The following is a 17,440-nucleotide window of genomic DNA, read 5'->3' on the forward strand; positions in this document are numbered from 1 at the left end:
AAGTAATATTTTGACCAGTACACAGATAGGAAAGGTTTAGAGGGATTTGGGCCAAACCCGGGTAGATATGGGTCAAGTTTAGATAGGGCATCTTGCTCAACATGAATGGGTTTGGCTGAACGATGCTTAAGACTCTAAATCCCTTGGTGGACAGCTGGGCCACTAACAACTGACATTTCTGTGCTAAATGATCCATGCTTGTAAATCTTGAAATTGCACGTTGTAACAATAATGGGTGTTAGTAGCTTGTACTGCAAAGTCCAGGTTCAAACATTTTTATTCTGCAATGTACATGTTGGTTTTCTGTGCTGCAAATCTAAATTACAAACTTTAATTACAGTGCATCCAAATTGTCCAATGATCTTCTTGATCTACAGCCAGATTATACATCTGCAGTTCCGTCAACAGCAGCAGCTTATCCACCAGCCAGTGCCTGGGGAGGTGAGAATATTTTATTATAAAAATATTTCTAATCCACAGATTAAAATATCCCACAATTCATCTTCTATGGTTTCTGCAGCATTCTGGCAAATAGAATAGAATTTTATTATCAAAGTACAATGAGCATATCTAACGCTTGACCAAAGATGAAATTGAACCAATTGTGCATGGAATTCAAGAAGTCAAATCCAAAGGCTGGATGATACCAAATGCTGTGGTTTCTGCTTTCCTTTTGATGTTATGTAGTTGATGTTTGGAGAATAATTTCACATTGGATTATTGGGCAAACTTTTTAGAAATGTTCTCGATACAGTTAAAAAAAATCTATTGCAAACTAAGAGTAGAATTTTCATTTTGTCATGTTAAAATTGACCATTGGAAAAGACATTTGCGTGAATGTTTTCTTCTGATCCATGTGTTTATTTCAATAGGTGCACGGGATCAAATTTGAGTACCTTCAGGTTGTGTGAAATGAAGTAGAAAACATGATGAATCAAGGTTTTTAATTGATTCATTTGGCAATTTTCCTTTTGGATGAGGGAGGGAAAAGGAAAACAAATTCTTTATGGCGCTCAATACCTCAAGACGATTTTGTCAACTTAGGGAGCATTTTGATTTAGAAGCAGCAAATTCGTTTTGGAACAACAGTAAACCCTCATTCGTACGGACATCTTTATAATGGATTTCTGTTCTAGCGGACGGTGTGTCCCAACAGTAATCAGACTCCACTGTCTCTTTAAGAACATAGAACACTGCGCTGGCCGTGGAAATTAACAAGCAATTACTTCAGTCAACACTTGTGCAATAATGAAGGACAAAGTGCTGTAGTAACTCAGCAAGTCAGGCAGCAATTCTGGAGAGCATGGGTAAGTGACGTTTCGGGCCGAGACCCATCACTAGATTGTGCCGACCGCCGCGAAGCTGAAACCTGCAGCTGTGCCGGGAGATGCGGCGCCAATGATCACTGCTCCTGAGGCCGCCGCCAACCCGCTCCACCACGCCAGTCGTTTCCAGACCAGTCCTGCCAGACTTTTACCGCCAGGCCACGCTGGGCTGCCAACGCCTTCCGCCTGCGGCCTGCATTGTCTCACCGACTACTTTCAGGCCAGATCAGCTTCCAGGCTGCATCAACTGCCAGCACACATCGTTTCCTCAGCGGCTTCCAGGCCGGGCCTGCAAGCACCACCGCTGACCTTTACCTGCATTCTGACTGCCCGCGGGCTGTGACCAGTGACTCTGTTGTTCCTCCTCTCTCCTGGCTGGTTCCAGACCGAGAGAATGAAGAAGGTTCGTGACCCAAAACATCATCTTTTCATGTTCTCCAGTGATGCTGCCTGACCTGTTTGTGGCTTTTTGTGTATTAACCAGCATTTGCAGTTCTTATTTCTACTACTAGTGCAATGATATTCTACCATTGGAAATCCCTTACTCTGTTGTAGCAGACAATCAGCAAAATCGGGCACTTTCTCTCCTCCCTCTCCCCCTACGAGGTCTGTTATAATGAGGGTTTACTGTTTTATTTTGTCTGAGCTGTCTTGCTCCATATTACAATCACCCATATTGAGTGTCTCATTTTATATAGCAAGAGAAGAAATATAAAGATTCTGGTGGCAAAGAACTGTATTTTGAGGAACCAAACGTATTCATTTCACACCAGCTACACTACCAGGTTCATTCTTTGGCATTTCATAACTGGCCATACTGATCCTCACCACGTTTAATCTCCTGGATGGTGCTTGATACCATGTTCAAGGAAATGCTGCTTATTTCGACTATCACGTGACTGAAGCAAGATGGTTTTGGCAATATTTGTTGATGTTTCCTAAGAAAGGATATGAAATGTTAATATTTTGGCTTCTAAAAAGGCCAAAAGATGGAATGCCAATTAATGTTTTTCAAGTAAATGTGTTATATGATTTGCATTACTTCAAGCTATTTTTCCAATTTATAATGAGCTATTCAGACTTAGCAGCCGAGGCAGAACAACACGGCTGGCGTACCCAGGTGCTCCCTGTAGAGGTTGGTTGTAGAGGGTTTGTAGCCATGTCAAAAACCAGACTCCTGAAGGGAATGGGAGTTTGAGGACAAGCCTTCCGGCAAGCCGTCAGGTCGCTGTCAGAGGCTTCCGAGCGAAGCAGCAACTGGCTGTGGCTGAAGAGGAAGGACTCCAACTGGGCTGCAAAATGACCAGCAAGAGGGGTAAAAACGGAGGGGAGCACACCTGGGACGCCAGGTGTCGCTGTTGAGTCCTCTGGAGGTGTCGTGGGCCTATCAACGAAACACCAAGGAAGGAGGGTGCCACCTGATGACCCCAATGAAGTCTTTGCCCCTACCCCCACTCAAGATATTAAGAAGATGCCAATTATAGTAGGGATTGTAATATCAAGTCCTATAAGCTCAGCAAATGTTGGCTTCTAAAAAGGCCAAAAGATGGAATGCCAATTAATGTTTTTCAAGTAAATGTGTTATATGATTTGCATTACTTCAAGCTAATTTTCCAATTTATAATGTGAAAATATCTGAAATTCATGAGAAAGCAGACATTTCTTTGTTAAGTAATGTGGAACATCATTTTGGTGAAAACCCGTGTTTGAATTGATTTCTGAGGTGGAGATGTTGCAACTTTGCCTGTCATTTAAGCCTTGCAGAAATATCATGTATTGCCATTTTTGCTAAATATTGCCATTGCAGTCAGACTTTCAAATAGATGAACTGCAGCGATGATTTGTTGAACCTTTCAATTCTTACTATTTGAAATGGCACATGGCATTTTTATATTCAGCTGTTCTTCATAAACTGGCAGAAAAGCAGAAGTTTAAGGGAAAAAACTATGTAATTCTAAAGGTTGCATATTTCATTTTTAAATGAACTTCCCGATATTCAATGTGCAATGAGATTATTTTGTTATTACAGATACTCTCTATTGAACTGTTTATTTTTGTCTTTAAACACTGCATCTTTGCAATGGATAAAACAGATCTTTTAGGTGAAGGTGAGTAGTTTAATTGTAGCTTTCAAACTCATCTAAAAATTAAAAGCATTTATCTCAAAATGTCATTGCATATTATTCTCAACAATGGCTTTGAGAGGGTTTTACATATTTTTCTTCCCTCTCCATCACCTTTCCTTGATGCTTGCAATGCAGATTCTTTGGCTACTCCAGCCCTTCCTAATGCCCCTGAGGCACAACCACCTGACCCATTTGCAGCAGAGGCTTCCTTGAAAACTGCTTCTCCTACAACAGCAGATGCTGCAACCCCTACTGCTGCTGCCTCAGCAACAACCACTGATCTGGATCTTTTTGGAGGTCAGTTTAGGTGTTCTAGCATCTATTGGCACCAAAACTGGTGCCTGCAAGAATGGATAGATATAATATTTTCACCCTTTTGTATATGCATGACTATAGCTGAGAGGTAGGCGTGCAGGAATATTATCTTCCTTTGTACAGATAGGCCAAGGAAACTGGAGAATTGGGTTGCGTTGATCTTGGTATTTGTTAAAATTTACTTGATGCAAAGTGATAATATATTAAGTCAATGTAATTATACGTTTTTGATACCAGTCAACATTTTGATCCAAATATTGATTGCCAAATGGAAGATTTCTTTCAAGAGATTACAGATGCTCCCCGACTAATGATGCTTCAACTTACGATATTTCGACTTTACGATGGTGCAAACGCTGGGCAACGGCAGCGAGCCGCAGCTCGTTTCCGGCCATGTGATCAGGTGTATTAAATGCATTTCGACTTACGATATTTTCGGTTTACAATGAGCTTATTGGAACGTAACCCCATTGTAAGTTGAGGAGCACCTGTATAGTTTATTGCTTGTAGACAAAAATGCTGGAGTAACTCAGTGGGTCAGGCAGCATCTCTGGAGAGAAGGAATGGGTTTATGGCTTGATCTTGATACGTGCACTGAAAGAGCATTGAGGGAAATCTAACTGGCAGAGGGACAGCTTAACCATTTTAATACATAATACAATATCTAAATAGTGAAATAAGAGCACTGAACTAATCTGGCAGCACAAATGAAGAAGAAAACCGAGTTGATGCTTCGTGTTCACTGGGAGTGAACACACATCTTGTTGGTTATTGTGTGAGGTAGCACAACCAAGCCTAGACATGTCAACAGGTATTTTCACAAGTATACTTCCTGTAAACATTTTAAAGAAATAAGTGATGTTGGTTCTTGTTCCCTTACACAGGCACCTTGAGGTCATACAGACCCAATCACAGATTCCTTCTGAATTTCCAAGCTTGTGTAAGCTTTTAGTCCAAGTTAATTCCGTCAGGACAGTTCGTCTGTTTGTTTTTATGTCATGACTGTTTTTGTAAAGTGTCTTTGAGCACTTGGAAAAGCGCTATATAAAATTAATGTTTATTATTATTATTATAATTCCAATTGGCACTTATTAAAGAGTCATAAATATTTGTCTCCCTATTAGCTTGCTTATATGTAAGCTGTTATTTTAATAGACTGGATTATAAGAGTGTAAAGCGATCTTTCTGTAATTATACTGGTGTTGGCAAGTCGATATCTGGAGCTTAGTTTGATTTTTGGTCTTGTTTTCTAAGATAGAATGCATTTACCATGGAGAGAGTGGTATGAAACTTCACTAAAATGATTCCAGAGAAAAAGGAATTGTTGCATGTGAAGAAATTGGGGAAAACCAATCTTATTGTCTAGACTTTTAAAGAATGATGCTGCATAAAATATTAAGGACTGTAACGAAGTACACATATGAACAATATTTCCTCAAGACTAGGAGTATAGCAATGTAATCTAAAATGATTGAGAAATATCTTCATGTAGACTTTCTGAAACTGAAATTCTCTTTTCGTAGAGCTGTCAATGCTTGATCTTTGATTGTATTCTGAACATATTGGCAGTTTTTTATTAACTTGTCTAATTAAGGTAGGGTTTTCAGGAAGATGAAGCTGAGGTAGAAATCGGCTGTATCATTTTGAATGTACAAAAAAATTAATAGCCAATTCATTTTTGTTGACTCTGAATTTTCTAACTTAAATTATGATAGAATTATTAGTATACGTGTTGATCCTTACAGCAGTTAGATTGTGAAGCAAATGCACACAACATTAATGCTGAGGCTCCAAGGCGCCGGTCAGGCCACATTTGGAATATTGTGAGCAATTTTGGGCACCATATCTGTGGAAGGATGTGCTGGCTCTGAACAGGGTCCAGAAGAGGTTTACAAGAATGATTCCAGGAATGAGTAGGTTAACATATGATAAGCGTTTGACGGCACTGGGACTATTTTTGCTGGAGTTTAGACTGGGAGGGAGGAACTGAAGGTAGGAATTAGTCATGAAATAGTGTTAGGTAAACTGCTGGGACTGAAGGCAGATAAATCCCCAGAGCCTGATGGTCTGCATCCCAGAGTACTCGAGGAGGTGGACCTAGAAATCGTGGATGCATTGGTGATCATTTTCCAATGTTCCATAGACGCTGGATCAGTTCCTGTGGACTGGAGGGTAGCTAACGTAACTCCACATTTTAAGAAAGGAGGGAGAGAGAAAACAGGGAATTATAGACCAGTGAGCCTTTCATCGGTAGTGGGGGAAGATGCTTGAGTCGATTATTAAAGATGTAGCTGAGGTAGAAATCGGCTGTATCTAAGTAATAGCAGCACATTTGCAAAGCAGTGACAGGATTGGTCAAAGTCAGCATGGATTTCTGAAGGGGAAATCATGATTGACTAATCTTCTGGAATTTTTTGTGGATGTAACAAGTAGAATGGATGTGAGAGCCAGTGGATGTGGTGTATCTGGACTTTCAAAAAGCCTTTGACAAGGTCCCGCACAACATTAGTGTGCAAAATTAAAGCACAAGGTATTGGGGGTAGGGTATTGACATGGTAGAGAACTAGTTGGCAGACAGGAGGTAAAGAGTAGGAATTAACGGGTCCTTTTCAGAATGGCAGACAGTGACTGGTGGGGTGCCGCAAGGCTTGGTGCTGGGACCCCAGTTATTTACAATATATTAACGATTTAGATGAGGGAATTAAAGGTGACATCTCCAAGTTTGTGGATGACACAAAGCTGGGTGGCAGTGTGAGCTGCGAGGAGGATGCTATGAGGATGCAGGGTGACTTGGATAAGTTGGGTGAGTGGGCAGATGCATGGCAGATGCAGGATAATGTGGATAAATGTGAGGTTATCCACTTTGGTGGCAAGAACAGGAAGGCAGATTATTATCTGAATGGTGTCAGATGAGGAAAAGGGGAGGTGCAACGAGACCTGGGTGTACATCAGTCATTGAAAGTGAGCATGCAGGTACAGCAGGCAGTGAAGAAAGCTAATGGCCTTCATTGCGAGAGGATTTGAGTTTAGGAGCAAGGAGGTCCTGCAGTTGTACAGAGCCCTGGTGAGACCGCACTTGGAGTATTGTGTACAATTTTGGTCTCCTAATTTGAGGAAGGACATTATTGCTATTGAGGGAGTGCAGAATAGGTTCACCAGGTTAATTCCAGGGATGGTGGGACTGACTATGATGAAAGAATGGGTTGACTGGGCTTGTATTCACTGGAATTTAGAAGGATGAGAGGGATCTTTTGGAAACATATAGAATTCTTAAAGGATTGGACAGGCTAGGTGCAGGAAAAATGTTCCTGGTGTTGGGGGAGTCCAGAATCAAGGGATATGGGGGGGAAAAGCAGGAACAGGGTACTGATTTTAGATGATCTGCCATGATCATATTGAATGGTGGTGCTGGCTCGAAGGGCAGAATGGCCTACTCTTGCACCTATTTTTCTATGTTTCTGTGTTTCTAATGAGGGGGGATGTCATTGAAACCTACAGAATAGTGAAGGGCTTGGATAGAGTGGATGTGGAAAGGATGTTTCCACTAGTGGGAGAGTCTAGGACTAGAGGTTATAGCCTCAGAATTAAAGGACGTCTTTGAGGAAGGAGATGAGGAGGAATTTCTTTAGTCAGAGGGTGGTGAATCTATGGAATTCTTTACCACAGAAGGCTGTGGAAGCAAAGTCAGTGGATATATTTCAGGCAGAGATAGATAGATTCTTGATTAGTATGGATGTCAGAGGGTATGGGGAGAAGGCAGGAGAATGAGGAAAGATTGGAAAGACGGCTTGTATTCACTGGAATTTAGAAGGATGAGAGGGGATCTTATAGAAACATAGAAAATTATAAAAGGACTGGACAAGCTAGATGCAGGAAAAATGTTCCCAATGTTGGGGGAGTCCAGAACCAGGGGCCACAGGTTCAGAATAAAGAGGAGGCCATTTAAAACTGAGATGAGAAAAAACCTTTCACCCAGAGAATTGTGAATTTGTGGAATTCTCTGCCACGGAAGACAGTGGATGCCAATTCACTGGATGAATTTAAAAGAGAGTTAGATAGAGCTCTTGGGACTAGCGGAATCAATGGGGTATGGGGAGAAGGCACTCACGGGTTACTGATTGTGGATGATCAGACATGATCACAATGAATGGCGGTGCTGGCTCGAAGGGCTGAATGGCCTCCTCCTGCACCTATTTTCTATGTTTCTAATGGGGTTAAGAGGGAGAGATAGATCAGCCATGATTGAATGGTGGAGTAGTCTTGATGAGCCGAATAGGCTAATTCTACTCCTATCACTTATGATCTTATGGTTAACAGTAGTTAATTTATAAAACTAGAACTCTGTTGTAGTTTGATAATTGAAGTTGATTCTTTCCCAAGTAAATCCAGATTCCTATTGTGTTCAGTAGCTTGCCCAAAAGAATGATTATAGTTGTATTTAATGACATTTCATTCTATTCTTGTACAGACTAAGTATCTGGTAATGCCATCCAATGATAATCAATGCAAGTTAAGGTGTTAAAATTGATGTATAGATTTTGTTTAAATCCAGTGTTTCTAGTGGGACCAATTTTTTCTCAACATGTCACATTTTATGATGGCTCAGTGAACTGCTTTTTGAAGAAAAAATACATGCATACATGCAGTAAAATACATGCTATAAAAATGGATTGTCAATCTTTACAGCAGTCCTGACTTCTAGGTTAAAACCAACGTATTTGCATTTTAATTCTTAAATCTGCAAAGCTCTGACTACATCAAAAATAAAACCATGGTTCAAATTGAATTGTAAGCTGAAAAAGTAATACATTCTCGTGTTCTGTCAATGGTATTACAATAATATTACACTCTAATACATGGCATACCAATTAATGCCATACATGCACGTGGCAAATGAAACATACTCTGTGCTTTACTGAATATGCATGTGCATGGGATTATGTGCTATAGTTTGAGCCCACGCTAATCATAATTTGGCTCTATCGATTCAATTAACACTCTTGATATACTACATCCCAACATGCTGAATGGAACGAGATCAAAATTGACACAGTGCCAAAGGTGATGAAAGCATGATTCTTGAGATTTCTTAAATGCATCTTTGCTTGATAGAGACCACAGTATCAATCCAGAAACTTAGTGCCAGCTGATACCATGATTGCCAGTTATGGAATGCAGTGAGTTTAAGAAACCAATTGGCCAGAAATTGAGTTATGCAGTTGTCAGTGTGTGGGTATGGTTGAAACATTTAAACAGGTTATAAAGATGAGGAACACCAAGGACATGGAGGGATTTGAATTTGTTCACTGCCTCAAGATAAAGCCATTGGTGGGTTTGGACCCAATGTAGTCATGGTTCAAGGCTTGGTACAAGTTTAAGTAATGGTCTTTTTCTCTTGTTTTTTCATAAGATATGAGTGTTCATAGCAAGGTCAACATTTATGCATATCCACTGTTGTCTTTGTGGGTCACGATCAGCCACTGCCATAAATTATGGCTGTCTTGGTGATGAATTCACTTGCCAGGATTTTGACCCATCAGAAAGAAGGAAGAATAATGTTTCCAAATAAAGCTTTTATATGACTCAAACTTGGACATTTTATCTCTTGTTCTTCTGGATGATAGATGTCTTGAATGTCAGGGGTACTTTCAAAGAAACAGCAAGTTGCTGCAGTTTATGTTGTAAATAGTAGAATGATTTGGGGGAATCCGAACATGAGTTACTCTATGCAGGAGACCCAGATTTTATTTTATACACATAACCAGTATTTGTAGTTCAATTAGTTAACTGTACATTGGTGACACACACGGAATATTGATGGTGTAGGATTTTGCAATAATGTTAATATTATCAATAAATGGTTGTTAAACACTCTATTTATTATTTGGAATCTGTATGGCACAAATGTTTCCCACTTGTTTAATTGTGCTTTTAGTGTTGTCTGGGTATTGTTGAATTTAGCTACCAATTCCTTAATTGAGAAGTTATGAATGAAACAATCCCAACTTTGGAGAGGGTGCAGAGGAGATTCACCAGGATGCTGCCAGGGATGAAGGGCCTCGGCTATGAGGAGAGACTGAGCAGACTGGTGTTGTTTTCCCTGGAGCAGAGAAGGCTGAGAGGAGACATGATCGAGGTGTACAAGATCATGAGGGGCATAGATAAGGTAGATGGCGTAGAACTTCTTCCACTGGTGGAAGGTTCAACAACGAGGGGACATAGATACAGGGTAAGGGGAGGGAGGTTTCGGGGGGATGTGAGAAAGAACTTTTTCACCCAGAGGGTGGTTGGAGTCTGGAACTCACTGCCTGGGGTGGTGGTGGAGGTGGGAACACTCACAACGTTTAAGAGGCATTTGGATGGGCACTTGAAATGCTACAACATTCAGGGCTACGGTCCAAATGCGGGAAAATGGGATTAAAATTAGACTGTGTTTGGTAACGGGCGGCTCGGACACGATGGGCCGAAGGGCCTCTTTCTGTGCTGTAGGACTCTATGACTCTATCTATCTATGAACTTCCAATCCTAACAGAAGGAAGATGTTTGAGCTTTGAATGCTGCCCGATCAATAAATGCAGTTATATTCACAAAATGCTGGAGTAACTCAGCAGGTCAGGCAGCATCTCGGGAGAGAAGGAATGGGTGACGTTTCGGGGCTGACAAGATTCGATTCAATTAACCACTACCAAGAGAACTCCAGGCGAAGGAAAGATTTCCGCCTCCATTCCCAGTGATCAGTTTTACCAGCTCCTTGCTGCCATGTTGGATCAAGTGTTTCCTTAATCTCTATGATACTTGGTCTGCCTTGCCTCGTGGAATTTGGCACTTGTTGCAATGTGGTCTGAAACTTTAATTGCATGCATTTTCATCTTTTTTTTAATATCACAAAATAGGCTGAAGATTTTTGTTGATGTTTGTAGGGACTTGCACTTGTGTCCACATGCACTTGCGACCAAATAGGTTTTCAGGTGTCATTGTTTACAACTGCCACTTTGCCATTGTTCATGGTGGAAACATTTTAATTTTTGTGGTTCAATCTTTCACAACTTACAAACGGATATGCTAACACTACAGAGCTTTGATTTGATGTGGTGTTTTTTTAGATCACTTGGTTCAGTACAACATGACTTTTCAACGGATGTTGAATTCTGATGAACTAAAGTTGATATTACTTGTTAACATTCGTTTAAATGGTAGTCTTGGTGGTATTGATTTGATGACGTTCACACAGATAGTTGCGGAGAAAACGGGCAAGGATTTAAAAGCAGCTGCTTGACGGCTTTGGAGAGAGGATGATTGGGTTTTGTTTGGTAATTTGCAATCACATAGACACAAGAACTAAAGATGCTGAAATCATGCATAAACACAGTGCTGGACAACTCAGCGGGTCAGAGAGCATCTCTGAAGAACATGGATAGGTGCGGTTTCGGGACGAGACCTATCCAACTATTGTAGTGGGGAGAGGAAACTGGAAAAGAGGGGGAGGGGGGAGATGATGCTTGGCAAGTGATAGTTCTACACAGGTGAGTGGGGGGTTTTGATTGGCACATGGGTGGACAAAGGCTAGAGTTGGTTCATCTGTAAATCAGTGAGAAAATGGTTGAGAACAAGCATAGTACTCGTGGTCAAGCATTTTGTTTCTACCTTCGATTTAAACCAGCATCTGCAGTTCTTTCCTACAGGTGAACTTTGGATATGTGTGGAAAAGTGAAACATCAGGGTCTATGACTTGGAGGTGGGAAATGTTGGTTTGCTGAGCTAGGGGTCTGCTTTGGCCTTGACAGCAGAGCAGGGAACCTTAATCTTAAAAGCTAAACTCACTGGGCTCCATGACAAAAGTATACCATCCAGTACATAGCGTGCTTTAAGTCGTGATTTTGTCCTTTGCCAATGTCTGGATTGCATATTTTGGGGCGATGATTGGGGTTTATTGCAGACCTAGGGGAGCTAAGAGCTAGAGAGGAAATGCCACAGAGATTTGTAACAATAGATGAGAACACTGGAGGTGACACGAGATTGAGAGCCAATATGTGCCAGTGAATATGTTGGCAGTGGGTCAGTGCAACCTGTTGCACATTGGAATATGAACCACGTAGTTTGAAGTGAGTCTAGGCTAATAGGCACAGAACAGACAAGAAAACATTGAAATAGTTAAACCTAAAATAACAATGATATGATTGAGGATTCCAACTGCAAATGAACTTCTGAATTATTTGAACTGGGAGGAGAAAGATGTGATAGAGAGTACTGGGTGGAAAACTCAACTGGGGTCATAACATCAATTGCAATCAGCTGCTAAAAGTGGAGCTGATAGCAGCGAGTGAAGTTGATAGATTTGATTTACCCTATGTTTAAGTGAAAAACCATTTTGCTTATTTGATCAGTGAAATAAACTAGTGAGTAAAATGGTCAAAACACTTGGTGGTGTGGTGGAGCTTAAAATTTCTCACGGTCATATTGAACCTGGTATTTTGAATTATGTCTCAGAGGGACAGTAGGTTATGGTGAAATAGAGATTGAGATCAGGAAATAAACCTTGGAGAACTTTAGGGACAATAATGCATGAGCTGGATGAGGAGCTACTAAGCTGTTGTAGCTACAGTGCCCTCCATAATGTTTGGGACAAAGATCCATCATTTATTTATTTGCCTCTGTACTTCACAATTTGAGATTTGTAATAGAAAAAAAATCACATGTGGTTAAAGTGCACAGTGTCAGATTTTATTAAAGGGTATTATACATTTTGGGTTTCACCATGTAGAAATTACAGCTGTGTTTATACATAGTCCTCCCATTTCAGGGCACCATAATGTTTGGGACACATGGCTTCACAGGTGTTTGTAATTGCTCAGGTGTGTTTAATTGCCTCCTTAATGTGCGTATAAGAAAGCTATCAGCACCTAGACTTTCCTCCAGTCTTTCCATCACCTTTGGAAACTTTTATTGCTGTTTATCAACATGAGGACCAAAGTTGTGCCAATGAAAGTCAAAGAAGCCATTATGACACTGAGAAACAAGAATAAAACTGTTAGAAACATCAGCCAAACTTTAGGCTTACCAAAATCAACTGTTTGGAACTTCATTCAGAAGAAAGAGAGCACTGGTGAGCTTACTAATTGCAACGGGACTGGCAGGCCAAGGAAGACCTCCACAGCTGATGACAGAATAATTCTCTCTAGAATAAAGAAAAATCCCCAAACATCTGTCCGACAGATCCGAAACACTCTTCAGGAGTCATGTGTGGATTTGTCAATGACCACTGTCCTCAGAAGACTTCATGAATAGAAATACAGAGGCTTCACTGCAAGATGCAATCCACTGGTTAGCTGCAAAAATAGGTTAGCCAGGTTACAGATTGCCAACAAGTACTTAAAAGAGCAACTGGAAAAAGGTCCTGTGAAAGATGAGACGAAGATTAACTTGTATCAGAGTGATGGCAAGGGCAAATTATGGAGGAGAGAAGGAACTGCCCAAGATCCAAAACATACCACCTCATCTGTGAAACACGGTGGTGGGGGTGTTATGGTCTCGGCATGAATGGCTGCTGAAGGTACTGGCTCACTTATTTTCATTGCTGATTCAACTGCTGATGGTAGTAGCATGATGAATTCTGAAGTGTATAGACACATCCCATCTGCACAAGTTCAAAAAATGCCTCATTACTCATTGGCCGGCGGTTCATTCTACAGCAAGACAATAATCCCAAACATGCTGCGAAAGCAACAAAGGAGTTTTTCATAGCTAAAATATGGTCATTTATTGAGTGGCCAGTCAATCACCCGGTCTGAACCCATTTGAGCATGCCTTTTATATGCTGAAGACTGAAGAGAAAACTGAAGGGGACTAGCCCCCAAAACAAGCATAAGCTAAAGATGGTTACAATACAGGCCTGGCAGACCATCACCAGAGAAGACACCCAGCAACTGATGATGTCCATGAATCGCAGACTTCAAGCAGTCATTGTGGGCAAAGGATATGCAACAAAATACTAAACATGCCTACTTTCATTTACATGACCTTACTGTGTCCCAAACATTATGGTGCCCTGAAATGGGGGGATCATGTATAAAGACTGCTATAATTTCTACATGGTGAAACCAAAGTATATAAAAATGGCCTTTATTAAAATCTGACAATGTCCACTTGAACCATGTCATTTTTTCTATTACAAATCTCAAATTGTGGACCACAGAGGCAAATAAAAAAATGATGGGTCTTTGTCCCAAACATTATGGAGGGGACTTTCCATTTTGGGGTGGTTGTAGGAAATCAGCTCGATTATTTTGGTATCCATTCTCATTGTTTTTTTTAATTTGAGAGTTAGGAACTTCTTTAGGGCAATATGGCACTTGGTTATCACCTTTTGAATGTGTGCAACTGTGAAGATGCAAATAATTGTCATCCTTTTTTTTTCATGTAAGCACGAATATAAAATGGAATGTTTGGATTATTACTAGTTCCATCAATTAACCTACTTGAAGTTACTGGATTTCAAGCTCAATCAAGGATCTTAATTGTTTGAGCACCATCGAAAGGATAGTTCCATTCCCCGTTAGTTATTTTGATGTAATGTTATATTGATCTACAGATCTATGTCACAAGCAAGCATAAGGATCCATTACATAAAATACGCATAATGGTGTATTTTTTTCTGTTTATCCTAATTGTCTTAAAGATAATGCCAAACCTTTCCAGGCGATTTCTTGCGTGATTTCTAAAAAAGATCTCTAGTTTTTAATGTGTATGTGCTGTAATCGGGGGTCTTTGATATGCCTTTAGCTTACAGACTTGTGACTTGTTTCTTGCTCTACATATCCCTGTTTTCTATTTTTGCTTTTCTTTTCTTTTTCTGTTGTGAATGGTGTTGGTAATGCATCTTAGATGCATTTGCAGCTTCTCCTACTGAAGAATCAACAACATCTGAAGGGGCAGGAGCAGCAGCAGCCCCTGCAACAACAGCAGCAGCAGCAGCAGCAGCGCTTGATGCATGTGCTGGAACTGGTGGGTCTAATTAGTTTACTTGCGGTTGTCAGTAAACTTGTGTAGGATTTTTCTTAAACGGCGAAGTTCTAAAACTTGTCAAAATTTTAGCTACATCTTTTTCAGTTAGTAAAAGCTATGTTGTGGTGTACTTCCTTAAAACATTTTCTTTAGTCTTTAGATCAAAAGATGCTTCCCTGAACTGTTTTCAGCAGTTCCTACAATGTTCTTTTATCACATAAATTCATAAAACTATTTCACTTCACAGGTTTAAGAATAATATGAAATGTTTTTATATTCAAGACGCTATTATTTCCTGGACTGCTTTTTTTCCCCCCCAATTCCTCCTATCTTCCCTCCCTATACATCAATTTCCCCTCCCACATCCCTAAAACTCCATTCACTTGTTTCCAGTCATGCATCCTCTTACAGCTAACTGGGAACTTGGTACAGTTTGAATACAAACAATTTGGCAAGTGATCCACTAACTTGTTCTAACAGGTGAAAGCAACTCCTTTCAAATTTGAAGTGCACATTTCTATCAATGAACACAATCTTTGGGCATGCCACCATATTTAGTAAAAAGTCAAAAGTATATTAAGTTATGCATGTAGCCCTGAATTTTTGAGCTTCTAGTTTTGCATCACTTTGGCATGATGTTGACAAAACAGGAATGGCATAAATGGTTATTTATGCCACCTCTGCAAGAAGTTCCTTGTTCTCAAGGTTGAGAACCCATATAAATTAAGGCACTTTGCTTTCATCCCCTCTTTCCCACGCTACCCATGCCATCCCTTGTTTTAACATGACTGCAGATTAGGATTATGAATCTCTCTATAGTTAGTTAGGATACCTGCAAAATCTAGTTACCTTGCACAATATAACTACTTGATCTTTTCTGTGAGGTTGCTGAATTATTAGAGATGGAAATGTTCCCTGGTTTTCTGCCCCTCATTCAAACTTAAGTCTAATTGTAATGACAATTAATTTGACTTAAAAAGACACAAAGTGCTGGAGTAACTCAGCGGGTCAGGCAACATCTCTGGAGAACATTGGGTAGGTGACATTTTGGGTCGGGACCCTACTTCAGTTAACTTGACTTGATAGTCAATGAAATCTAGGCAGTTACCTGTCATTTCCTTATCTGTTTATTGAATATATACATTTTTAAGGAGGATTTCTAGGCCAGAAAATAACTTGCTGCTTTCTAACATTTTCAGTTGCATTACTCATGTTGCATGAATTAAGAATTGTCATTTTACTTCCAAGTCCCGATGTTGAATCATTGCTCAGATAAACAAATTCTCATCATCTTAGGTATTTAAACACCAGAATTGTAATCTGGGGTAGGCTATTGGATGCAAAGTTCATTGGCAATTTGCCCAACCAGTTAAAGAAATGTTCTCTGAGATTAACTTGCATTTATAAAGCGCAGTTTACAAAGGCATTGAATTTGCATTTAGTGTTCGAGCATAGGAGATTACTGCTGATCTTGAAGCTCTCCATTCTGATTTAGCCATTGTTGGTGAGAACTTGCTGGTGTAAAATCTGGTTCAAAAGAAATTGTTAGCATCAGCAAGCTGAGGTTTCATCAAGCTGATTGAGCAGCCAGTAATGTTAAAATTTGCTGCCACCTATTAAGTTGATAAATATTTAAGTGATATATATACAGTGTTGAATATTGGTGTGTACATTTACATTCCCTTTATTTCCATATAATATTTATCAAGGAATTATACTTGAATTTTAGCACCAGAAATTACTGAATAGTCATTATATCTTCAACACAAAGTCTTGCAATTTGTGCAACAAATATAAAATTTTCGATTTTTGCAGTGATAAAACTGGTGTGAATTTAAGACTATTAATTTCTTTTTACCATTTTAAAAAGAGGCTGCAAACAATGGCCTTCTCTTTGGAAAAATAAACTTAATCGCTGCTTAATCTGCAGTTGTACAGGGCCCTAGTGAGACCGCACCTGGAGTACTGTGTGCAGTTTTGGTCTCCAAATTTGAGGAAGGATATTCTTGCTATGGAGGGCGTGCAGTGTAGGTTTACTAGGTTAATTCCCGGAATGGCGGGACTGTCATATGTTAAAAGACTGGAGCGACTAGGTTTGTATACACTGGAATTTAGAAGGATGAGAGGGGATCTTATCGAAACGTATAAGATTATTAAGGGGTTGGACATGTTAGAGGCAGGAAACATGTTCCCAATGTTGGGGGAGTCCAGAACCAGGGGCCACAGTTTAAGAATAAGGGGTAGGCCATTTAGAACAGAGATGAGGAAAAACTTTTTTAGTCAGAGAGTTGTGAATCTGTGGAATTCTCTGCCTCAGAGGGCAGTGGAGGACAATTCTCTGAATAGATTCAAGAGAGAGCTAGATAGAGCTCTTAAGGATAGCGGAGTCAGGGGGTATGGGGAGAAAGCAGGAACGGGGTACTGATTGAGAATGATCAGCCATGATCACATTGAATGGCGGTGCTGGCTCGAAGGGCCGAATGGCCTACTCCTGCACCTATTGTCTATTGTCTAATCACTCATAACTCTTGGAATTTCCTTATTAAATTGTGTGTTACGTTATGTAAATGTCAAGCAAAGACTTGTAGTTCAGCAGCTTTTTACCATGTGTTTTGGATGATGCTTTATTTTGTCATCCAACACTGGAGGGAGTTAATTAATAGGATCACAATT

The 17,440-nt window shown here is 40.1% G+C and overlaps 1 protein-coding gene across 5 annotated transcripts in view; it reads left to right on the top strand.

Moving 5' to 3' along the window:
* Positions 1–17,440, top strand: part of snap91a (synaptosome associated protein 91a) — a 132,540-nt gene that overhangs the window by 77,767 nt on the left and 37,333 nt on the right. For 4 of the 5 annotated variants that reach the window (XM_078399708.1, XM_078399711.1, XM_078399709.1 and 1 more), the window contains exons 12-15: positions 341–441; positions 3,419–3,433; positions 3,587–3,748; positions 14,648–14,767. In XM_078399708.1, coding sequence (XP_078255834.1) covers positions 341–441; positions 3,419–3,433; positions 3,587–3,748; positions 14,648–14,767 — 398 coding nt within the window. The remainder of the gene's footprint in view (positions 1–340; positions 442–3,418; positions 3,434–3,586; positions 3,749–14,647; positions 14,768–17,440) is intronic. The other variant, XM_078399710.1, reaches the window with a different exon arrangement.

Source organism: Rhinoraja longicauda, chromosome 5 (genome assembly GCF_053455715.1).
Source record: "Rhinoraja longicauda isolate Sanriku21f chromosome 5, sRhiLon1.1, whole genome shotgun sequence".
In the NCBI taxonomy this organism is placed as follows: domain Eukaryota; kingdom Metazoa; phylum Chordata; class Chondrichthyes; order Rajiformes; family Arhynchobatidae; genus Rhinoraja; species Rhinoraja longicauda.